This window comes from Prionailurus viverrinus, chromosome A3 (assembly GCF_022837055.1).
Source record: "Prionailurus viverrinus isolate Anna chromosome A3, UM_Priviv_1.0, whole genome shotgun sequence".
NCBI classification, from domain to species: Eukaryota; Metazoa; Chordata; class Mammalia; order Carnivora; family Felidae; genus Prionailurus; species Prionailurus viverrinus.
In genome coordinates, this window is record NC_062563.1 from 89,360,191 (window position 1) to 89,386,028 (window position 25,838).

At 39.5% G+C, this 25,838-nt stretch overlaps 1 protein-coding gene across 8 annotated transcripts in view; it reads right to left on the minus strand.

Annotated features, from left to right (window-relative positions):
- Nucleotides 1-25,838, minus strand: part of EXOC6B (exocyst complex component 6B) — a 616,143-nt gene that overhangs the window by 134,298 nt on the left and 456,007 nt on the right. For 5 of the 8 annotated variants that reach the window (XM_047852190.1, XM_047852194.1, XM_047852188.1 and 2 more), the window contains one exon: nt 24,405-24,478. In XM_047852190.1, the coding sequence (XP_047708146.1) occupies nt 24,405-24,478 (74 nt within the window). Of the gene's footprint in view, nt 1-17,725; nt 17,830-18,832; nt 18,987-19,013; nt 20,424-24,404; nt 24,479-25,838 lie in introns of those variants that run through there. The other 3 variants (XR_007150805.1, XM_047852192.1, XM_047852191.1) reach the window with 3 other exon arrangements.

Below are 25,838 nucleotides of genomic sequence, written 5' to 3' on the forward strand. Positions count from 1 at the left end.
GTCCCTCCTCATTCCCCTGTCCCTGACAACCACTAATCTGCTTTCTGTCTCTATAAATTCACTTACTTTGGGTATTTCAGATAAATGGAATTACAGACTCTGTGGCCTACTGCATCTGATTACTTTCGTGTCAAAGTTCATCCATGTTGTACCCGGTATTATTACTCCATTCCTTTTTAGGGCCAAACAATATTCCATTGTACGTATACACCACCTTTTGTGTATCCATTCATTAGTTGATGGAATCTGGGTCGTTTCCCCTTTTGACTATGGTAAATAGTGTTATTCTTTGACTACTCAAGGACAGGTTTTTGTTTGAATCCCTATTTTCAATTCGTTTGAGTACGTACCAGAAGCTGGGTCATATGATAGTCTGTTTAACTTTTTGAAGAATCACCAGACTGTTTTCCACAGAGGCAGCACCACTTTACATTTCCGCCAGCAAGGTGCAAGGTTTTAATTTTTCTACATCTGCACCAATGTTTGTTCTCTTTTCATTTTATTGATTACAGCCATCCTAGTGGATGTAGAGTGGTATTGCACTATGGTTTTAATTTACATTTCTGAAGATGTTGTATACACTTTTGGGGGAAATGTCTATTTAAATCTGTTGCCCACTTTTAAACTGGGTAATTTGTCTTTTTATTTTTGAGACATAAATTTATAGTATTCTTCTGAATACTAGTCCCTTGTATTATGTCCAAGGTAATACCTCCTATTGTATCCGCTGTCTTTCACTTTCGTGATAGTCTTTAGAAACAAAAAAGTCTTAATTGTGATGGAAGTCCAATTTATCTATTTTTTTCTGTTGTTGCTTGTTTCTTTGATGTTGTAGCTAAGTATGGTGTTTCTTTTGACAGCTAAAATATATCAGTGTTGGCTTTAATTTTTACAATAGTAATCACTATCATATATTGAATTGTATAGTAAGCCAGGCACTTTACATGTGCTATCTCATTCTGCCCCCTACTCCAAGCTAGCCGGTATTATAGCTATTTTCCAAAAGAAAAAAAAGTTCAAGAAGATTATTTTCTCAAAGTCATTCAGTAGGATATGATAGAGGCAAGATTCAAACTCAGCTTTGTCTAAACATACAGATCACACGCTTTTTTTCCCTCTACTGCAATGTATTATTGAATAGCATATGCAAAGTTTTTGACTTTGGCAACAAAACACGTAATGTACGTTGTGTTAGTTTTCTATTGCGTCCATTACAAATCACCACAAATTTAGTGACTTAAGCAACACACATTTATCATCTCACAGTTCTGTAAAGCAGAAGTACACCATGGTCTCCCCCTACCCGGCTAAAATCAAGGTGTTGGGAAGGTTGCATTCCTTTCTGGAGGCTCTAGGGGAGGATTCGTTTCTGTGTTCATGTAGGTTGTTGACAATTCAGTTTCTTGTGGGCACAGGACTGAGATCCCCATTTGTTTGCTGGCTGTCAGCTGAGGGTCATTCCTAGCCTCTAGAGGCCACCATACTCTTTGGCTCATGGCTTCCTTCTACCTTCAAAACCAGCGAGGTAGGTCAAACCCCTCTCACACTTTGAATCTCATCTCTCATCTCACACTTTTTCTTCCATCTCATCTCTCTGATCCACTCTTCTGCCTCCTTCTGCTTTTAAGGACGCATGAGATTAGACTGCATTTACCCAGATAATCCAGGATTATCTTCTCCTCTCAAAGTCCTCAACATCCTATTTGTGAAGTCTCTTTTGTCCTACAGGTAACATTAGTCACAGGTGCCAGGGATTAAGATGTGGCCATCTCTGGGAGAGCAGGGCATTATTCTCTCTCTCACACACACACACATTTTTCTTTCCTGAGCTGGGCAGAATATGGAGGGTAGGAAGAACAGAGGACTCACAGAACTGAGGGAACCTTGAAGTACGATATTAAGAAATGGATAGAAAAAAAGAACCTCTCCTCACCTCCCCATCTTCCCCTGGAAGAAAAGAGCCTGAGAAGAAGCAATCAAAGAGGTAGATCCAAAGGGACACTGATCTTGAAGATGCTTATGTGAAGTTTTGCCTGTTCATGACTTACTGATTTCCTCTTTTTAACCTGGAAATAATTTTCTCAAAACTCTTTTGCCTAGTCTTTTACATCCTCCTAATCCAGTCATCTTTCATGGTGCTTCTACTTGGGCAGTGACCACACAAATGTCAATTTTGCACATAATATCCTGAAGTACCTCAGAACACTCAGCCAATGAATTGCTAAATTGGCTGAACATTCAGAGGCTTCTTTTCCAGGAACATCTTGCTCTAGGCAATAGAATAATAGATCATTGCTAGAACTCCCTAAAGCAAGGTAGCTGTGGAAAGCTGTAACAGCTAGATGGCAGTTCCACGGGGATAAGCAAGATCCTTACCTCAGGTTTTCAAGAAAAGAAAGCAAGCAGGGAGACTCCTGACATCAATATTGTTTTTTTTTTTTCCAACAGAGTCAAATAAATTCTATGAGACATAGACATGTGGATTGATAAATATTAATTTAACTAAAGGAATTGGGTAGATCCTGTGTTATAAACTGAGGATCATCAGTGATAGGAAAGCTAAAACTCTTCCTATTAAATACATGTTATCTTCTAAAACTGAAATAAAGGGATTCTAAGCAAGTATCTATAAGAAATTAAGGAAGAAACCATCTTGAAAAAGGGCCAGTCTAAAGCCAGTAAAGATGATCCACAATCACAGAACATAAGACATCAAAGGGAACATGAATATTATCTAACCTAATTTTTTCATTTTACACTGGAGAAATTAAAATGTAAGGAAGAGACTTTCCCAGGATAACCTAGTTTCTGGCATCATCACATATATTCTGACTTCCCCTCAACGTTCTCCATCTTGGGGTAGTGAACAGGAGGTGGCTCTACTATTAGTCCCCAAATTGGATTCTAATCTGTCAGGCACTCTATTCTGGGGCCTCAAGAGGAGGACAAAAGTGTGGGTGAAACAATGCCAATCTTTGCCACTGTAAGCAATTTTAGGCTCAGCTCTACCAGAAACTCTGTTCTATCATCTCTGAGCCCAAAGAAGATCTCTTCAATACTAATAGGGGTTGGCTCCTGAAAAGCAATGAGCTCTACTTCTCTCCCAAAGGCCGTGCACCTAAAAGATGGTTAAGACAGTACACAACTCAAGATGCAGTATGTGCATAAGAGATTAGAAGTATGTGCATATTTATAATTACTACTGGATTCTGGGGGGGGGAGGGGCAGGAAATGGGAAAGATGAAGTAGGAAAAAAAGGTTAATGGCTTCACCTCTGCCACATCTGACTTTTTGCCAAGACGTTTTTAGTTCTATTACCATAAACTCATAAAAAGCAGGAGCCACAATAAAGAAATCTCTGAAGCCTATGCCACTCAGCACATTACAGGATACGACTAACGTAAAACCACAACTAGTTTATGCTGTTCCAGACTGGGAAGTTAAAAAAGAAAAGAAAATCCACATTTCAAGGAGTCAGTTTGGCCCATCTAAGCCTTCCAACCCTAGCATCTATGCAATTAGCCAGTTGCAGATTTAGAGATTAAGTCCTATGATCCCTCTCCAGACAATTTGCTACTTAAGGATAGTGCACAGTTGCCAGCTGCCCTCTGTAAAAGCAGAGGGAGATTTCAGCAGGCTGTGTACTCCACAGATCATTCTCCGTTCTCTGGGTTTCTGTGGGCCTGATGCCCACACCAAGAAAGGGGATGAAGGAGAAGGGCATAAGGAAAGCAACAAAAGGTGCCTAATTAGCCCTGGATATCTTAGTTCAGATTTCTCTGCCACTTCTCAGGATGGGCTACTGAATTTGTAGACTCTAATTTTAGGTTATACAATTTTAGTATCTTTGTTTTTTTAATCCAAGATACCGTACTTAAACTCTCACAGTTGCAGGGAAGACTTCTCCTGCCTCTCTCTTCTTGTTTACTGAACTCAGCATCCCAGGTTATCACATTATCATATCACCTGGTATCCCTTGATTTCCCCAACTTTCTGTATATCATCATACCCTACTGACTCTCCTGGAAGAAAAGAGGTGAGTCCATTCATATATAACATTAAAAATCTTCTGTAAAAGTCACAACACACTTTTCCAATCAGGAGTCAATTTTCAGTTTACCAAAACATTCCTCCCCAACTGCTCTGTTGGGTTACTTTGACCATTTTCAAGTGACTTCTGCATTTCTTGGTAAGTTGGGTTGCCTTAAGTTTTACTGCAACTTGTGATCAGACTTTCCCAACTGGCTCACAGTTTTCGTCTCCATACTTAATCCCATCAACACCACTACCATCAACATCATCATCCTGGATGACATGTTTTTAGGAAGGGACATTTATCAGCAAGTCTCCATCAATCTATGTTATAAAGATACCTACACCCAAGAATATTTTTAGGAAACATCCTTTCTCTATCTTGTTAAAAGGTATACACTTTATATCCAATATGTACAACACAATTTTTAAGCCACGGATCAAAAACTCTCTGAAATCTCTACTTTTAATGGTACATCAGTTACTCTGCAGAACAATTCATATCTAAAAGGCTATTAACCTCTGGGTACTTAAAACTAAGGCAAACATACAGAGATTAAACTTTTTCCCTTTAATGAAAGGCTACCATGTGCTAGGAATTGTTCTAACACTAAAAATAAAACCATTCACAAAACAGGGGTGCCTGGGTGACTCAGTCGGTTAAGGTCCGACTCTTGGTTTTGGCTTGTGTCACGATCTCGTGGTTCGTGAGTTCAAGCCACACATCAGGCTCTTCACTGACAGTGTGGAGGCTTCTTGGGATTCTCTCTCCCTCTCTCTGCCCCTCCCCCTGCTCTCTCTCTCTCTCTAAATAAATAAATAAATAAATACGTTTTAAAAAATTAAACAAAAAACCACTCACAAAACAGGCAAAATCCACGATTGCGTGAATCATTTTCTAGTGGACAGAAAACAAACTAAACAAGATATGTAAGGTATAAAATATACCAGATGATAAATTTGTTAGAGAAAAATAAGGCAGGGAATAGAGAGTTTTACTCTGGTTTTTGACTGGGTGGTGGGGTTGCAGAGGCAGTGGGAGAGAAAAGCAACAATCTTAAATAGCAAAGGTCTCCATGAGAAGGTGAACTTGAGATGACTTGAATAAAGACCTGAGGAAGATAAAGGAGTAAGCAATATAAATATCTGCAAAAGAGCCTTCTAGGAAGAGACAACATCAGGTACACAGGCCTTGATATGGGAGTGTACCACGTTTGAGAAAGAATATAGATGCTAGCAGAGTGAGAAGAAAAGCAGTACGAGAGGAGGTTAGAGAGTTAAGGGATACGTGTGAGCAAAGATTCTATAGGACCTTGTAGGTCACTGAAAGCACTTTGGCTTTTACTTAGAATGAAATGGGAAACCACTGTGAGGTTTTAGACAGAGAAGTGACATGATCTGACTTTTGCTTTAACTGTTTCATGCTGCTGCCATATTGAGAATGGTCTGTAGAGGAGCAAAGGCACAATCGTGGAGAACAATGAAGAAACTATTGCAAGAAGACAGTGAGAAATAGCTGTTACTTGAGTCCGGAAGGGTGAAATGATAGTTATAAATGGTTGGTTTCTGGATATATTTTGAAGGGAGAGAAAACACAGCTTGCTTAGACTGGGTGTGGGATATGAGAGAAAGAAAGGAGTAAAGGATGACTCCCAGGTTTCTATTTCTAGAAGATCAGAATTGCTCTTCATTGAGATATGGAGGACTGAAGAAAGAACAGATGTTCATGGAGGGGAGGGGGATGAGGACATCAGGGACTTAGTTTTAGAAGGCTTAAATTAAGGTATCATTGATGTACATTATATTAGTTTCAGGTGTACAACATAATGATAAAATATTTGTATATATTACAAAATGGTCACCACAATAAGTCTAGGTAACATCATCACCATACATAGTTACAGAATTTTTTTCTTATTACGTACACTACATCCCTATGATTTATTTATTTTATAACTGGAATTTTGTACCTTTTGACTCCTCTTCATGCATTTCACCCACTCCCTCCACCCTCAGCCTCTGGCAATCACCAATCTGTTCTCTCTTTCTATGAGCTTGTGGTTTATTGTTATTTGCTTGTTTTAGATTCCACATATAAGGGAGATCATACAGTGTTTGTCTTTGTCTGACTTATTTTACATAGCATAATGCTTTCAAGGTCCATCCATGTTGTTACAAATAGTAAGATTTCATTCTTTCTAATGGCTGAAAAATGTTCTTCTTTACTCATTCCATCCGTCAGTAGATATTTAGATTGTTTCCATATCTTGGTTATTGTAAATAATGCTGCAGTGAACATGGGGGTGCAGATATCTTTTTGAGTTAGTGTTTTTGTTTTCTTTGGACAAACACCCAGAAGTAGAACTGCTGAATCCTATGGTAGTTATGTTTTAAATTCTTTTTGAGGAACTTCCATACTGCTTTCCATAGTGGCTGCATCAATTTATATTCCAACAGGAAATGAGGGTTCCCTTTTTTCTACATCCTTGACAACACTTGGTATTTCTTGTCTTTTTGATAATAGCCATTCTAAAACGTATGAGGTGATATCTCACTGTGGTTTTGATTTCCATTTCCCTGATTAGTGATGTTGAGTATCTTTTTGTGTATCCGTTGGCCATCTGTATGTCTTCTTTGGAAAAATGTCCATCCAGATCCTTTGCCTATTTTTTAAAAAGTATTTCTTTTATTTTTTTTATTTTTCTATTTTAGAGAGAGAGAGAGAGAGAGAGAGAGAGAGAGAGAGAGCACGAGTGGCAGAAGGAGAGAGAGAGATAGAATCTTAAGCAGGCTCCACACTCAGTGCAGAGCCTGATGCAGGCTTTGATCCCATGACCCTGGGATCATGACCTGAGCCAAAATCAAGAGTTGGACACTCAACCAACTGAGCCACGTAGGCACCCTTCCTCTGCCCATTTTTAAATTGGTTTGGGGATTTTATTGCTATAGAGTTGTATACATTCTTTATAAATTTTGGATATTAACCCCTTACTGGGTATATAATTTGCAAATACTTTCTCCCATTCAGTAGGTTGCCTTATCACTTGGTTGATGGTTTCCTCTGCTGTGGAGAAGCTCTGTAGCTTGAGGTATTCCTACTTGTTTATTTTTGTTTTAATTGCCTTTGCTTTTGGCGATGAATTAAAAAAATCATTGCAAAAACTGATGTCAAAGTTCACTCAACTATGTTTTCTTCTAGGTGTTTTACGGTTTCAGGTCTTATGTTCAAGTCTTTAATCCATTTTGAGTTAATTTTTGTGTATGGTGTTAAGACAGTGGTCCAGTTTTACTCTTGTGCATGTAGCTGTCCAGCTTTCCCAACACTATTAATTAAAGATACTTTCCCCATTGTATATTCTTGGCTCCTTTGTTGTAAATTAATTGGCCATATATGCAGGGGCTTATTTCTGGGTTCTCTATTCTGTTCCATTGATCTATGTGCCTGTTTTGATACCAGTGCAATCCTGTTTTTATTAGCATAGCATCGTAATAAATTTGAAATTAGAACATTTTAAGCTATAATAAAATACAACACATTAAGAGTTTTTTATTATCATCCATGATGAAGATAAGCGTATTTCTGGCATGAAGAATGAGGCCATGTTACATGTTGAACACTTTAATCACTTTCATTCAACCTTCCTCACTTTCTCACCAGAAGTTACTTGTAAACTGCTCTGGATGTCAACTCTAGAAAGATTTCAATACCTTGAAATGGTTTCAGAGTTTGAATTGACATTCTGGCCTAATTTTGGAGCTCCACTAGTAGGCCACATATGTCTCAGAGGGATACAACAAGACTGAAATTCTGGATGAACTCCAAGGATGGATTTTCATTGAGAAAATGGCCCCCATTTGGGAATAGAAATAGAAAGGCAACACCTGACACCTGACACGGGTGCTCACCCGCGTTGGAAGAATATGATCAAGTGTTTCATCTGAGAAGTCATCTCCTGTTGAAGCAGTAAGAATAATTTATCAGGTGAGGAGCTATTTTCCTTCCCGGCACGAAGTATCTAGCTGCACAACGCTCTTCCTAGGTAGCCTTTCCTCATGGTTCTCACCAGAGAAGACCTCACGCACTAGGTACGGGAGACTACCAGTGAGTCTATCCTTTCCCTGTATTGAGTCCTGCCTTCCCCAGGGCTGTGACTCCTGCACTTCATTTAATGAGATTAAAGTTAAAATTAAGAGCACATGGTGGGAGAAAAATGATGAGTACTATTTATTTAAGGGAGTTTGAGGATAAATATTATGCAGAAACTCCATCTAATTCCATTTACTTCTGAAATGCCACAAACAATATTAGGTCAACGCATTCAGCAAGCAGTTACGAAAGCATTACATGTAATAGGACTATGTTACCCCCTGGGGGAGGGGGAAATCAAGGATAAATAAAACAGGGTTCCTGCCCTTGGTGAACACAGAATCTAATGGAGAAGGGAGATGATTAAACAAGTAATTATAAGAGAATTAGTAATGAAGGGACATACAAAATGTCAGAGACCCAAAGGGGGAACAATTAAATCTGTCTGAGGAGGTTGGGAAGAATTTATAAAGGAGATGACATTTGAGCCAAGCTGTGAGGGAAGGGAAGGAGTTTGTCACTCTACCAAGAGAGCACACTGTATGATAGGCAGAAGGGGCCTAAAGCTTACCCAGTTTTGGAACCGGGGAGGTGTGGAAACTGGGGAAGAGTTTCCACATGGGGAAGAGTGACAGGAAAAGGAGACCAGAAAGACAAGCAGGCATCAGAATTGCTTTGCTAGGGGTCTGTCCTTTGTTCTTCAGGCAACAGGGAGCTTTCAGGCTTTGTAAGCAGGCAAATGACAGGATCATAATTGTGTTTTAAAGAAATAGCAGGTGGCAGAACGAAGAAAAGAAATAAAAGATCCTCCATGGCAGAGACATAAAACAGAGCAAGAGAAGGAGGAAGAATAAAATAGAGTTTCATACTTAACAGAAAGAACCATGAACATATCCACTCCTGTGCTGCTTCCCCCAAACCTATCACTACCTCCCACCAATGAAATTAACTGTCTCCTTTCACTATCACTTCATCAAGGGGGCAGTGCTTCTCCACAAAGATAGAAAGATAGATATGGGACGTTGGTATCCCAGAGAAATCACATGGAAAACCACCTTCTCTCTTTTAATGATTTCTATCAGACGTGAGAAGGGAAGGTAAAATTAACAGCATCATATGGAACTCTAACCATACTTGGATTTAGAGCAGACAAGCACGCATGGAAAAATACACACAGACACACACACCAGCATGACCACCACCACACTGCACCACATGCACAAATGCTGTGGTGACAAATGATAAGCAGTATATGCCCTGAAGTGAATCATTACATATCCCCTTACCTCATAACACGTATTCACTTTTAATGACATCATCAACTTACTATGGTCTGAGGTAGCTCTTTTTAATATAGTCTTGGTGTACCAGTAGCTTCCGAGAACCACTTTGTCCTCACAGTCTCTCCAAGTCTCCTGTGATCTGACATCACTGAACACTACAGACTATACAAGTAGTAGCTCATAAAGAGGTCATACCATTGCATAGAAAACCTGCTGCTCACCTCGACCAGGCCCAAAGCATAGAGATCTGGGGAGAATTTGGGAGGCCTCTCTATGATTGATGTTTGGCTTAGACGAACATTTCAATCTACAGATTAAGTCTCTAGAGTGTATTTTTTAGCACTGTCCAGAAAATAGAGAAGTTACACCTTGACTTTGCCAGCCAACAGAAGGCTAATTTGCTCTTTTTTCTGTAGTAACACTGAGATGAAATAATAGTTTGAGTACTTTTTATTCTTAGCATGGGATTAAATTTCTCCAGATGACCACAATTTTCATAGACACCATGAATAGCAAATCTCAAATCTTTTGTCATAGAATGCTTTTAGAAAAAATAAATACCCCAAATAAAAGAAAGAAAATCAGCTCCTACTGACTTATTATAACAACAATAATCAAAAAGGCAAGAATCATCACTTCTAATGGCACAGCCATACCTCTCTCCTCCGAAGTCATGCAATAGCATGCTTACATGCTATTGAATTTGGCACTTAAATCATATGCTGCTTCTTCCGGATAGTTAACTTTTTAGAAGTATCAGTCTCACCTTTCTTATTAGATTGTAATAAGATAAATTTAAATGATGGATACATCAAATTAGATTGCAAAAAACATACCACAGGACATGGCAGTGAGAACTGAAAATTGGACGCTGGTAAAGTCATACCCTCACTGATGTTCATGAGCCACTCAGTATTTTTCACGGGTACAAAAAAAGAAAACAGTGTGGAAGAAAAGAATAAGGTACCCTCTAGTACCTATTAAGTTAACCAAAACACTTAAAATTTACATATTATAGACTCAATGTTGGTGAGGCTAATGTAAAATTTGTGCACGAACACACAGCTAGGGTCTGTAAGTTGGTATAACCCTTTGTTGTAGGAACCAGCAATACATTGAAAAGCCATACAAATGTTTTTATAACTCTTGTATAAATAAATTACTTTTAGAAGTAATTCAGATAAAAAAATCCTCAAAGTATGAGTATATATCTTACGACTTCAGTGTAAAAACAAAACATTAGACATAACTTCTAAGTTCAAAAATAATAATGGCTAATGATAGAATATAAAACTGATGACCCCTTCATAAGAAAGACTCTAAGCAAATTAAGAATTAAAAGACACTTGCTCAACTGATGAAGGACATTAAAAACTTACACTTATCATTATATTTAATGGTGAAAACTGAATACTTCCCCAGTAAGATCAGGAACAAGGCAAGGATATCTGTTCTCAGTACTTCTATTTGACATTGTGGTGGGGGTCCCAGTGCAATCAGGCAAGAAATAAAAGGCATCTAGTTTGGACAGGGAGAAGTAAAACTGTATTCAAAGATGTCATAAATGTCTACCTAGAGAATGCCCCCAAATGTATAAAATACCACTAGATCTAATAAGTGAGTTTAACAAGTTTGAAATTCAAGGTCAACATACAAATCCCAATCCCAATTGTTTCAATACACTAGCAATGAACAATTAAAAACTGGCATTAAAAGAACAACACCATTTACAACGAACATGAAATACTTTGAGATAAATCTTACAAAACACACGCAAAGTTTGCTGAAAAATACAAAGCACCGATGAGAGAAACCAAAGACATAAGTAAATGGAGAGATAGACTATATATGTGGATTAGAAGATTCAATAGTGCCAGAATGTCCATTCTCAAACTGATATAAGAATCCAGCAAAATCCTAGTCAAAATTCTAGCAAGCTTTTTTGTAGGAATCGACAAGTCGATTCTAAAATATCTGTGTAAAGGACTTAGGATAAACAGAAGAATTTTGAAAAAAAAGATGGAGTTCATAACATACTATCTGATTTCAAGATTAACAGAAAAGTAAGATCAAGACACAGTAAAAGGACAGACACAGATCAATGGCACAGAACATAAAGTCCAGAAATAGCACAATACATACATGGTCAATTGACTTTTTATTAAATGTGTCAGGGCAAATCACCAGTGAAAGCATAGTCTTTTGGAATGAGCAGGGCTGGAACAACCATAGGTTCTACATAAAAATTCAAAACATAACCATATCTTATATTATACTGAAAAATTAATTCAAAATATTATCATCAGAGACCTAAATGTAAAACTTAACACTATAATCTTTGGAGAAAAGATAGGAGATATCTTTGTAACTTTGGGTTAAGTAAACATTTCTTAAGATAGGACACATAAGTCTATGTGTCCTAAGCAATGAAAAAAAAATGATATCATTATTATGTATTATTAAAATAAAAAATGCAAACTTTTCAGAAGATACTGTTAAGAAAACAAAAAGCCAGACTGGGAGAAAAAAGCTGCCAAACACATAACTGATAATGGACCATTAACCAGAATATAGAAAATTCTTTTACAGCTCAATAATAAGATTAAAAAAAAATTTTTTTTATTAGTTTTCTTTATTTTTGAGAGACAGAGAGAGACAGAGTGCATGTGGGGGAGGAGCAGAGACAGGGGAGACACAGAATCGGAAGCAGGCTCCAGGCTCTGAGCTGTCAGCAAAGAGCCCAATGCGGGGCCCGAATTCACGAACCGTGAGATCATGACCTGAGCCGAAGTTGGACACTCAACCGACTGAGCCATCCAGGAACCCCGATGATAAGAATTATTTTAAAAACTGGACAAAAGACTCAAACAAACACTTCACAAAAGGAGAGAGATGGATGCCAAATAAGTATACAAAATGAAATTCAGCATCAATAGTCACTATGGGAATATGCATTAAAACCACCCCAAGATCCTACTACATACCTAATAGGATGGTGCAAATAAAAAAAATCGACAATATCAAATACTAGTCAGGGTAAAGAGCAACTGCAACTCTCATATATTCCTGATGGAAACGGAAAACGGTAAAGGCACTTTGGAAAAGAGCTTGATAGCTTCTTGCAAGTTAAACATATACTTTCTCTATGACCCAATTATCTCGCTCCTAAGTATTTACTCTAGAAAAATAAAAACACATGTCCACACAAAAACCTTTACACAAATGGCTTTATTCATGAAAGCTCCAACTGGGAATAATTCAAATATTCATCAACTGATGAATGAGTAAACAATCCCTAAAATGGAATACCATTCTGCCATAAAAATGAATGGACTACTAATAAATGCAACAATATGGATGAATCTCAAAAGCATTATGCTAAGTGTGAGAGGCCAAAATTAAAAGTATGACTCCATTTATATGACAAAACTATAGTGTCAGAGATCAGGGCAGTCATTGCCAGGAGCTGGGAATTGGAAGAGGAGACTCATTGCAGAGGCGTAAAGAATTTTCTGAGGATGGAAATATTCTTGGTTTTTGTGGCGGTTATATAATTGCATAAGTTTGTAAAAATTTACAGAGCTGTATATCTAAGAAGGATTAATTTTACTAGACGTAAATTAGGCCTCAATAAACCAACAGACAAAAGACCGTCACACCAAGCGTTGAAGAATATGTAAACATCTGAGCTCTCGGTCACTGCTGGTGGGTGTGGAATATGGCACAACCACTTTGGAAGAGTTTGACATTTTTAAAAATAAAGTTAAACATACACTTACCATGGACTCAGCAATTCCACTGCATGTACTACCCAAGAGAAATAAAAACATTTATCCACAAAAGCACTCGTACATGAATGCTCATAGCAGCCGTGTTCATAGTATTCCAAGACTAGAAACAACAAAATATTAATAAATACAACAGGTGAATGACTAACTAAATTATTATATATCCATATAGAGAAATCTCACTCATCAATTAAAAAATGAGCTACTGATACATTCAATACCATGGAGGAAGCTCAAAATACTACACGGAATGAAAATAAGAATATAAATTCTAGAATTTTATAGATACAATGTTATTTTACATTTTTTTAGACTTACTTTTTAAAATCAATTTTATTATGATATAATTTATATACAATAAAAATAAACCTATTTTAAGCATACAGTTCCATGGGTTTTGATAAATACATCTATGTAACTACCACCACCACCAAGAACATTTCTATCATCCCAAGGAGCTCCCTTGTCTTTCTTTCTCATCAGACCTGTCCCCTTGTTCCCAAGCACTGATCTACTCTCTGTCCCTATAGATTAGTTTGCATTTTCTAGAACATTATATAAATTTTAGAATTGGATTATCAAATAGTTCCTTTTTATTGATGAGTGACACTTAGGTATATCATAATTTATTTAGTCATTCATTATATTTATGAACTAACATACTGAAAACAGACCCTGTGCTATAAAAAAAGAAGACTTTATAATAATTTATAAGGCTTAAAATGCTGGAGTAAGCATTAAATAAGATAACATAATCATGTTACTTAATATTTAATAAGCATATAATCAAAGATAGCGGGAAACTGCATCTTAGGTCAAATAATTTGCCAAATGTCACAGCTAGTAACCCAGGTCTGTCCAATTCCAAACTTCACGCTGTCCTAACGCCCAGTACAGGGTTCCTGGAATTTGTGGATATGGGAGAGTCCTAATTTTCCCAATGTTTAAGGGGTTGAGACATAGAAGGGAGACACTAGAAGTTTAAGAGGCCAACCGAGAGTTTTGTTTCTCCACACTTACAGGATTTGGAAAATTGCTAAGTGTTCAGCATTTAGAAGAGACTAACCAGCTCTCTGCTAACCTACTGGGAACAGATCTGAAGCCCCCGGATTGACTAGGATCTTGCCTACGTAACTAGTTTGCCAGAGCCAGTTTTTCTTTTCCACTGGATATTCTTAGCAAATATTACAGAATAAAATGTGAGAAGGGAACACCAGAAGCTAATCAAGGAAAGTGAACTGTCCTTCTACACCAGTGCTACCAGAAGGGCTTCATGACCAAGTTCAACTTCATTTCACACATAAGAATCCCTTAGTCATATCATCCTTCTCTCTGGCCATATTCTCAATGAGTCATTTTGTTCTTGAAATCAAGAAAGACTAAGAAAGAAATGATCCTGGTTAATCAAGAAGGAGCTACTTTAAAAATGAGACTCTCACAGATCTGACTGTTGTGTCTGAAATTGGTCCCTTTGCAGCTCCCTGCCTCATGATATGTGCCCTACACAAGGCTCCTTCCTAGGTATACCTGTCTCAGGGAGTCAGTCTTTCCTGACTCTATCTTTGCCTCTGCGACTTGCTCAGTCTGGATTGCCTTCCACTGTAGCTTTCTTTCATTTGGTTCCTATTCCATCTTTGCTTCCCTCTTGAGACTTAACATTTTAGACTATCCTTTTGGTTTCCTACTTTACTGACGTTGTCTGGTTGCCCTTTCCCAGTCAGTCTTATCTCATTTCTTTATGCATTCCTAGGAACCTGCCTAGAAGGAGGGTTTTAATTTTCAGATCAGGGTTGTAGATGCTAGATGCTCTTTTTGGTCCTTGTTCTTCAGGAGCCCAGGCTTGCAACTGTGGCTCCTAGGTAGTGAGTTCTTTTACAGTTAAGGGGGCTTCTTCCTTGGCAAATTGAAATATGCCTCAATTCCCTAAATCTGGACCTTTGTTGTCACTCTCTGCTGCCCTCCAGCGGCTGTCAATAGATGCAGTAGTTAGATTGAGGCCTGGCTCTTTGCCCTTTCCAGGCTTGTAAGTGTTCTCTAGTAGGACACTAAGGCAGTGCAGTTAATGAAGATGAGATGTGTGTTCAGAATCCATCAGGTTTTATTTAATGCTGCCAGTACTCCTGCGACAGACTTTGATACCACTGCTACTTCCAGGGAAATTCATTGGTAATGACTCACTTGACCTTTCTCCCGAAGATGTGATTATCTCAGAAAATCCACAATTCCACGTGTGTGGGTTTGCATAGTCAGGCTGTGTGTTGAGATACGGGAGAAGCCTCCCAAGTTCCTGAGGCTTGGCGTGTTGGGAGATGCAGACAGCGGTGCAGAACTTCATGCTAGCCCAGGCAGCATGCCTCACAGGTTACCTCGGTCAGAGGATCACCAACGCTGTCCGTGAGCAAAGGGAGAAACTACCAGGTGGCTTTTACTACGCTATGCTTATTAGCTCCTCCCACAAGAGCTTGAAATGGAACAAAACTCTAGCCTCTGAACTGACAGACTTGGCTATAAGGCTATCCAGAGTGACACTTGCATTGCACCCACTTTAAAAGCGGCCATCATGCTATTGGAGCAAAGGGGTAAAAGATAGTTGCAGACTAGATGCACACTTCTGGAAAAAGTATGTCTAGCATACACTGGAAAGGCTGTTGTATGCTCTGGTGGAACCCCTAAGTGGCCCAGCTTTGCCAAGTAGGAAGTGCTAGACAGCTCTGTTGAGCAAGCTTTAGATTAGACTTCCTATCTAACCTGAGACTGTGCCAATACGGGTTGACGGCAACAATGGATAATGTTAACCTGGGGTTGGGACAATCCATGAGTCAAAGGCCAAACCCAATGTATTGTTCATGGGAAAACACATCCAATGTCTGGTGTTTTGTCTCCTACTACCCAAAAGATTATCCACAACTGCTCCTAGCTAGCTAAAGTTCCTTCCACATAACTTCTTTCCACATAACTGCTATTAATACAGCTTAAGGACCCTGACAGGGCCCACAGCGCCTGTCATTCACGAGTCAGCATTTCCAGACACACAAACTGTCTATAAGAGGGAGGGCCTTCAAAGAGGCTCAGAAGCTACCACTTTACCAAGTACAAATGGGCAAAGAACCGAGTGTCTCCCACCTACATTCATGCTAAATGGCTAAGCTTCCTCTCTGAGGAAAAGCAAAGCCCCTGGAAAATACAAAGCGGTGTTCATCAGACCTTTTCACCTTCCTTTCATGGACCCCAACTATTCTCCACTGTGAAAAATCAATGAGGAATCTACCTCTTATAAACTATCATGATCTCAATGTGGCTAGCATCCACTACTAATACATGCTCCCTTTTCTCTGATTCCCAACCTCTTGAAACAACTCCATGAGACTTTAAGAAATTAGACTTCTGAACTGCTAAAATGATTTCCATAGTGAGAGGACAATGAATAGAAAATGGCCATCCCCACATGCTATGATGTCATTTGGACCGTTAAAATGTCTGGTTTTTTTTCCCTAGCATTTAAATAACATCGTACATGATTTCCTATACCAAAGAGTCGCACCTGCTCAGATATTATTTCATGAGATCCTGGTCTGGAAAAAAAAAATGGATTCTATGTTAAATCAAAACAAACAAACAAACATACAAACAAAAAAACCTCAGACAGAATTTCTGAGTGCATCTCCTTCCCTAGTTGAGAGGTTAGTATGAAGTGAGACAAAGTTTCAGCAGTTCTAGAATAGACTTTCCTCCAATCAACCAAGGGCACTGGGTAAATCTCAGAATGTGTTACATATTACTGGCAATTCCTTCTATAAAATTTCCATGGCAGCCCAGTTACATAAGGAAAGATACCTGATTTTCAGTGGCAGCAGGAGCATCTATCTCAATGGCTGAAGACCTTATCTACCTGTGCCCCATCCTGTGTGTGCTGATCTAGCCTTGGCTTACATGAGGTCATAAGTCTAGCTCGGTGGAGTCTATTCTCAGAAACGTTCCTATCTCTGTTTTTTACAGAACCAGACCAAAGGCGTAAGCTTTCCCCAGCTTGGGAACAGGAATCATTTGCGGTCAGAGATTCCTTTGAGGTTAAAGGTATCACCCTGGTGCTGTCAAAATAACATGGGCACAACAATTTTGTCAAAACAACCAGAAAACCCTACTTTCAAAAACCAAAGGACCACCCTCTGAAGCGTTTCAAGATGGCCATCTTATGTATGCCGGGCTGCCAAATCACAGCTACAGGTTCTTTTCTGAAAGCCTGTGTATCGGTGTACAACAGACTTGGGCTGGCCCTGGGGATTTGCAGAAAGCTCTGCGGCTGTCCCTAAAACTGACCAATACAGCATCAATATAAAAAAGAATCAAAATCGAGACCAACTGGCAACCCCTTGGATGCAGTTGTTTTATTCCCAACTACACCACTAGAGTCACTATAATAGTGCTAGGGACAGTGTCTAATGAATGAATGAATACTTCTGATTTAGGGAGGTCTATAAAGTTTGCTTGCTTTATCTATGTTAAAACATGGACTAGGGTCTGTAGGAACTTTTAGTACCTCTGTCTCAGCAAAGAGATTTGTGCAGATAGTCTGTTATTATTACTTTATCTTCTTCCAACCACCAATGCCTTTGGGATGGGATGACTCTGGATTTCATTTCTGAAATGACATTTAACCACATATACATGCTACCACACCAGTAGTGCAGATGATCTTTTCTAAGATAACGTGCTTAATGGCTTAAACCATTCCTTCTGACCCCTCTATCCACATTAGTCATAGCAATGGCATCTTCCAATTCCATGAGTTATCGAGCTATTTGATTTCTGAACCCTGGTGCAGATGACTCCCAGTTTTACAGGCCACTATTTATTCAAGATCATACACAATCCGAAGGTCAACAGAATATTTCAGGTGAGCACTTGGGAGAGTAGTTCTACCTCCAGCGTTACTGGCCCATATACTTCACTACCAGAGGATTTGAGGATTATTTTCCTCCACCTAGAACATCCTTTCACAAAAACATCCCCCTACCAACTCTCCCCACACCTCTCATTTTCTCCACCATGACTCCTTGGCAACTGCTCAGTAAACATTTAGGAAAACTATAGGCCATCCCCCGCCCCCCACCAAAACCTCCAGGTTACATCCCAGCAAGTTAAAAACCAGTATTAAGAAGTACATGTGGGAAATGACTTTCTTCCTGTTAAATAGGGCTTAACCGTTGTGACGAAATGTAGAAGATTGCCACCTGAGGCCTTTTTAAGATGTGGGCCCGCCTTACCCTGATGCAGGCCTCCTCTGTAGTTTCCTAAAAGTTAGGGGTTGTTTAGACTGGCTAGGGAGAAACATTAAGAAAAGAAGTTCTATTGACTATATATCATCTTGTTAGGTGCGGTATCAGACAAATTCAGTTTTTCTATCAATTGGTATTCTACTGAGGCTAACACGTAAGTGGTTATTAAGCAAAGTTAAGATTTTTCCACATGAGCCTAGATCAGTAGAGCAAAGGGGGGATGTTCCTCTTAGTGGGAGTGGTTGTTCATTAGACTTGGGGGCAGAATAAAGAAGAAAAGTAGGCAATTTGATTCAAAAACCAAAACTTTACTGAACAGAATGAAGACAGGCTGGGAAACAGGAAGGGCAGTTCTGCATAGTTTCTGAGCTGTTCTCAGGTTTCATACCTGACGGAGCGGACGGTCCTGATTTCACTTTTACGCCTCTAACACGAACATCAGAATTCTTTCAACGTCTCCAAAGAAACATACAACTATTTCTCTTAGGTCCTAGAGTTGTTGTTAAGGCAAGTTAAGTGCCTGCAATGGAAATGCACCGTGTTTACTTTAGTCAGAACGTTTAGAAATTGGGGAATAACTGGCCTAGAGGGAATGTCACCAGCTCCATCTAAAAAAAGCCGCAGATATCTTGGGATGGCTTTGCTGTTTGAGAGTCGTTGCCAACAAGCTCCATTCAGGAGATCTGATGCAATGTCACAACCTAGTTCATTCAGCTCTATAAAAACTTAGTATATCAGAAGTAAGCAACAGTTGGGGCCAAGGAACAGAAAATAATGTGATGCTACTAAAGAAAAGAATCCACTCAAACCTTTTCCTGTTGGTCAAATATGTATGGTGAACAGCCAGAAATTAAATGAGTAATATAAATAATTAATTATCTAGGGAAGTTACGATTCCCTCACAGTGAATGTAACAGAAATGTGAAATGTTTCAGGGTAGCCTACAATACGCAGTGTTTGCTGAGAAGGAGAAGACATAAACAAAACCAACCAACCAAACAAACCAAAAAACAGGTCCATGAGGAAGCTGAATAGTAAAAGTAAGAAACGTAGAAGAGAAAGTAAGAAATGGGGTTTTAAAAAGATTAGTCTAAGACTTAAAAAAAAGGAAAGATAGTCTAGATCCTAGTTAAAACAACTCCATATATGTTTTTAAACAAAATTTAAAACTGGCTATTCTCTATGCTTAAAACACTTTCCTCCCTCACCAATGCCTGGTTTCTATCAGTTGAACTTTCCACAATTTTAATGCAATATTTTATAACTACTTAGGCTCCCGAAGACCTCTCCACTCCATGGCCTCTTTCTGCAATTATAGATGCATAGTTTGTATAAAGGTCTTATATCCCAACCGGAGGATAAACTGAAGTTGATTTCCCCGCTCTTTGATTTTGGGCTGGCCCTGTGACCAGCTCTAGCCCATAAGATGTGGTGGGAACGATGGCTTGCCAGTTCCAAGTGTAGACCTTAAGGGGTTTGCATATTTCCCCTTGCTCTCTTGAAACCTACCAATACGCCACGTGATTACGCCTGGGTTAGGCTGCTGGTGGATGAGAGACCACATGGAGCAGAGAAGAGTCAGTCTAGCTAAGACGCCCTAGACCAGGCAGTTCCTAGTGAATCTAGTACCTGACCTCAAGGTGTGAGTGAGCCCACAGAACCTATCCTAATTGCTCATCTGTAGAAACTTGAGTTAAATAAATGATTCTTCTTTTAAGACAAGGCATTTGGGTGCTTTGTTATGCAGCAAAACACAACGAAATAATTTAAACATATGTAATAGCTTCATCCTTCCAATGTAATGCTCACTACAGACTGACTTATATTAAAATTAAGTATTTGCTGATCACTTCTTTGCTCCTGGAGGTCAGAGACTGTATGATATTCACTTCTGTATTCCCACAGCACCGGGGTTGTGCTCTGTTCACGGTAGGCACTCAGAGTTTGACAAAATAAGCTGAAATGAAAATCAACGGAAGCTCAAATTCTAATATACATTAGTATTATCTACTGAATGCTTAACAAAAGAAGAAAAACACAAACCAGAGTACTGGTAGAGAATCCAGTCACTACTGAGAATCTGCTATGGACCTTGTATGGTAATTCCCAATGATGAAACATTAAGGGCTGGCAGCTACTAGTACTTGGAGTGTATATGCCACCTCAGGATAGCTAATAAGTGGGCCCTTTAAGTTGTCCTTGTCAAGATCTAACATTAACCCGAAGTTGGATTTTGATAGCGATTCACACACATATTTGAACACATGAATGTGAAGTCATACTGCAATCCTCCTTTTATGGACTTGGGACATTTAGTGGCAAAGGAGATTTTGATCTGCACTGTCTAATTCACATTATCATTAACAGCAGGTTTTCTAAGCCTAGCAGTCTGACAAATGAGATTTGCACATAAATGTACATTAACTATGAAGTGCTGTACGCATATAAAATATCATGAAAGCTTGTGTAGTCAAGATGTCATTTCACTCTTTTCCTTAAGAAGTAGGAGACTGAGAATAGACAGGACAGGTGGGAAAGGATGAATCGTTTTGCTATCCGTATCTAAATTGAGTCCTAATTGAATTTCTATAGCTTTTAAATGACACTGTGCTATTACACTCTATGCAGAGATGATCTCGTCAAATATTCTGTGTTTTGATTATTTTAAAATTATTCACTTGACAGTGTCTGAAACACTCTAAAGCAAGGCAACACAAAAGTACGATCAGAATGAACATGCTCATAAAGCAGTGAGGCAGATACAGTCAATGACAGTAAAAGAACACCCTTGCTGCACTGTAACCGTGGTGCTTTGCATGGGTGCACACCCCAGAACTTGCCCTAACTTTAACTTCTTCCTTTAACTTCTGCCATGCCTGCTTAATATTGTTACGTCAGACTCAGAAAGAACATGATGATTAAGTCAGTCACTAAGCTAGAAAACTGAATCAGGATCTAATGAGGTTTAGACCGGTTAGAATGATAAAAATCTGTGTTGTTAACAATGTGAAAGAAACACATAGACCGAAGAGAGTAGAGTCTCCAATCTGTTCCATAAAATCGAATGTGTGAGGACTCCTTGAGGAGTGGGTCTCAATGCTATACATGTGATAAAGACTCAATTGCTAGCAGAGAGGATGCTCAATAAATCAGGAGAGGAAGCCTGTCCCCGAAGTTGTGATGCATTAATAAAAACATAAAGAACCAGAGGGTCAGAGTTCAGCGAGACAGATTTTAGCCAACTTAAGAAATATCTTTCTAGGGGCGCCTGGGTGGCTCAGTCGGTTGAGCGGCCGACGTCGGCTCAGGTCATGATCTCTCGGTCCGTGAGTTCGAGCCCCGCATCGGGCTCTGTGCTGACAGCTCAGAGCCTGGAGCCTGTTTCAGATTCTGTGTCTCCCTCTCTCTGACCTTCCCCTGTTCATGCTCTGTTTCTCACTGTCTCAAAAATAAATAAAACATTAAAAAAAATTAAAAAAAAAAAGAAATACCTTTCTAATAATCAGGTTGTCATAAGGAGGCCCTTGCTGTCTTGGGGTGGCGAGTTTTCTTCAAGGAGGATACACAGGCACAGTCTGGGTGTTACACATGGTTTCAAGTATCAAGTCAAAGGTTATCCTGCATGATTTTTCAAATGAGCCCCAACCCCCAAATTCCATAATTCTATTATGGGATTCCGAAGGAAACATGCAGAAGGACAACATACTCAAAGGCACTTAATCATGCTTCGTTTGAGGTCCAGATATCTCCTTTGGAAACATACTCCCAGGTTTTCTCCTGATAGTTTGAACATCTCCATAGTTCAGAAGAAGTCCCCTTTTAAAAAGATGCTCATTTTAAACAAGTTGTGAGAACAATGAAGATGGACTGCAAAGAGATCAATATTTTCAGAAGAGAACAGGGAGGGATAATTTTTCTCACAATGATTCCACCTACCTGGGGGCTGCTAATAAAGAGCTACAGCCTGAGAGCTGGGGAAGTTTTTCAAATGGTCTAGGTTAGGAAAGTTATTGTTTTAACAGAGACAGACACAACTAGAAATTAGGTGATTGATTCAATAGGAAGAGACATACTCTTCTTCTTAGTAAAATTTAGGAGTTTTGGTTTCTCCTGCTAAAATATCATAAAAGGAAGTCTGAGAACAGAAATGTAACAGCAAGTAGGAACTTAAGCATAAACACCAGTGCTCACTGAGAGCCCACAAATACTTGAGCATTCGTCCCCGGCTCAGATCCACCTTATTTTGGCTGTGTTTTCTAACTTACTCCCTTAGTTAACATTTTCTGTGAACACCAGTTGCTTTCCATAGGGACCAAAAACCACAAACTAGAGAGAATGACCACACTTCCTTCTCATGAATAGTGAGAAAGGAAAAATTTTTTCCTTGGATGTGGCTCTCCAATGAAATTCAGTTTCTGCTTTCCAAGAAAAGCCAATTGGCTCAGAAGTTTCTGAGAAGAAACAAGGGAGAAAATTCCAACAGATAGCACTCCACAAAACCCTAAGGCAAAATCCCAATCTCCCAGTCTCACATCAGCCAAGGGGTTAAAACCTGAATGTCTCAGTTGAGTTGCTGAATCCACAGGTGGAAGGTCATAAGTGTGGAAAGAGATACTCAGCTCCATTTGTGACCATGCTGGGAAAGCCTTTATGTGTACGAGAACCCCCACCTCGGCCCCCAAATATTAAGTTGACACACGTTTCTGGGACGCGGCTTGAATCCTCAAACTTTGGCGGGTCTATAGAGACACAATTTTCTGTTTTCTGCTTAACAGGGCTTTCCAGAATTGTCATCAGATGACAGATTACACCACCCATCCACAAGGATTCAGGGGTAGCTCAGGCCATCCATTATGGGTTAAAAGCTGTTCCAGCATGAATCGAGTCACAGTGGTAAGGAGACTACCAATACAAGGGGTCCTATAGCTTTAAGAAATACTCTGGGCATCTAAAAGTTTTCAGAATGCAAACTATGTCAGCTCTGAAAACAAGAGGCACTGCATCATTATGGCAGGAGAAACAAAGCCAGCCCCCTTTTTAAAACAGACAAAAAAAAAAAAGATTGTTTTAATAGGAGAGAAGCATCAGTCATTGATTCTTACTTCATTCACACTTTCTATCCAACGCCATCCATCTTCAGAGTGAAGAGATGACAGAGCCCGGTTAACTCTCTCCCTCTTTCGGCCCCCGCCCATCCTGTTCCTCTCTACCCAAACCACCGAGGCCTACCAACCTGCCCATTTTGATCTGCAAGCAACAGCCCTAGAGAATGACTCTTTCTAACTGATGGGCTCGCAAAGCTCAGGTATGCCTGACGACTGGCTTTCATCAACACTACTTTAACAGGGTTGCCTGTCAGGTTAGCATGACTGGTCAGGGCCTTTGCTAATCATCTTCTAAAACCACCACTTAGTCACTCTTGGCTGACCACATTCTACAAAGGAGGGGATGGGAAGACTGAAGGCAGCAGGGAAAAAGTCAACAAGCCAAACCAACCATCCAGAATGTAAAATATTTCATTTTTCTTAAATGCTGCTGCCCGCATTATCTACAAACAAAAGTCCCCAGGCAGGCTGTCTCTGCATCAGTGCACCTGCTTAGCATTGGTCTGCGGAGTTATCTTTCTGCTGTGTCTGCAGAAGCCAACTATAGCACAATGGGTCACATCACTTGAGGGTCACTTGAGTCCCTCTACGCTCTGGGTCCCTCCTCCCACCTCCTGCCTTCCCTTCTACCCACAAAACCTTTAACTCCACCATAGCTAAGGATCCCAGATAGCTAAATAAAAGAGGTGGCCTCAAACACAGGGAAAAACCCTTAGGTCTCCAGTGTGAATCGCCAACGCCAATCCCCCTCCCCTCCCCTTTTCCTTAAGACCTGATGGTCTTCAGTCACACATCTTAAAAGAAAAACAAAAAACAAAAACACAAAGACTTACTTGTCTCAAGTCGATGAAGGCCAACTGCAGCGTGTCCTCCTGGAACCCAGGCACCGGGCCGGATCTGGCAAACTCTGTGGGAAAGAAAAGAGGATAAAAAGCGCCTTTAACTAACCATGGACAGGGAGATTGGCAGACGGATGACAGGGAAGACAAGAGAGGCTGGGGGAGAGGAGGACCAAGCTTCTAAGGAGTCATGTCTCTCTCCCTTCAGCTTCTTTGTTTGCCCTTCAAAATTCGTGTCATCAAAACACCATTAATTCCAGCATCCTGACAGCAAGGAAACTGTACTAATTCGACCTGAAATTTATTCCCATGAGCCGCGCTGGGCTTCAGAGTATTTGTTTTGTGAATGGACAAACAACTTGCAAAGGAGGAGGGAGTGGGGGAGAGAAAAAAGTTTTTCCTCTCAACACAATAAAATCTTCAGCTGTGAAACTCTTTTCAGTTCCGAAAGCTATTTATATTTTAGATCGCTGAAGGAATTTTCTAATTTCACGCCTGTCACCTCATTCCCCAAGCATTTATCAAAAAATATTCCCTGCCACATCATTAATTATTCCCTCACTGATTATTTGTATTATCTCATGACTGCATTATTGCCAACACACACACACACACACACACACACACACACACACACACACAAGCAGAAGCTGTCCCAACCCACTGCTTGGCTCCTGAGCAAAGGAGTACTTGCAGATATGAAAAGCCTACCTAAACAAATCTCATGGCAAAAGCTTACGGAACATTTGCACATATCCATCCTACTAGTGTACTCTTTGTCCTTGACTTCTACTTCTATTCCACTCTCGAAAACTCTTTTTTTTCTCTTCCCTCTACCCCAATTTAGTCTTAGGTCAAAGACACCACATGAATGCTATTTGCAATTTACAGTAGCGCCTTGGGTCCATGCTCAGTTTATGACTCTGGCTTCTACATCGTTAACAAGAAGATAACTGCACGGGCTATAGGGACAGACACTAGTAACAGTTAAGAATGTCAAGTTTTATCGTCCCTAAGCCCTGCTTATTATGAAATCAAAAGGTCTTGTTTAAGCTCCCTACACACACACCCACACCACACACACCACACACAGAGAATGAGAAAATTCAAGAGTTGGACAGTTACTATGTCTTGAATTCTCTCTATAAAGCCAAAGTGTGATGGACATTTAACATCAATCTACCATTTACCTCAAAAACAACTCCAGTATTGGCTCAAAGCAAATATGAAAAGGAATGTTTTCAATTACGTTTTATTCCAGGAACGAATTTAAGAAATTATACAGACTTAGTATCATACTTTTTTTTGAAATTAAATAAAATCCATCAAGATACCTGCATAAATGCCTGGAAAATTACTTCCAACATCCAGTAGCTGGACAGATTTAAATGATGATTTGTGAACAACTATGGGAATCCCTGTTTTTAA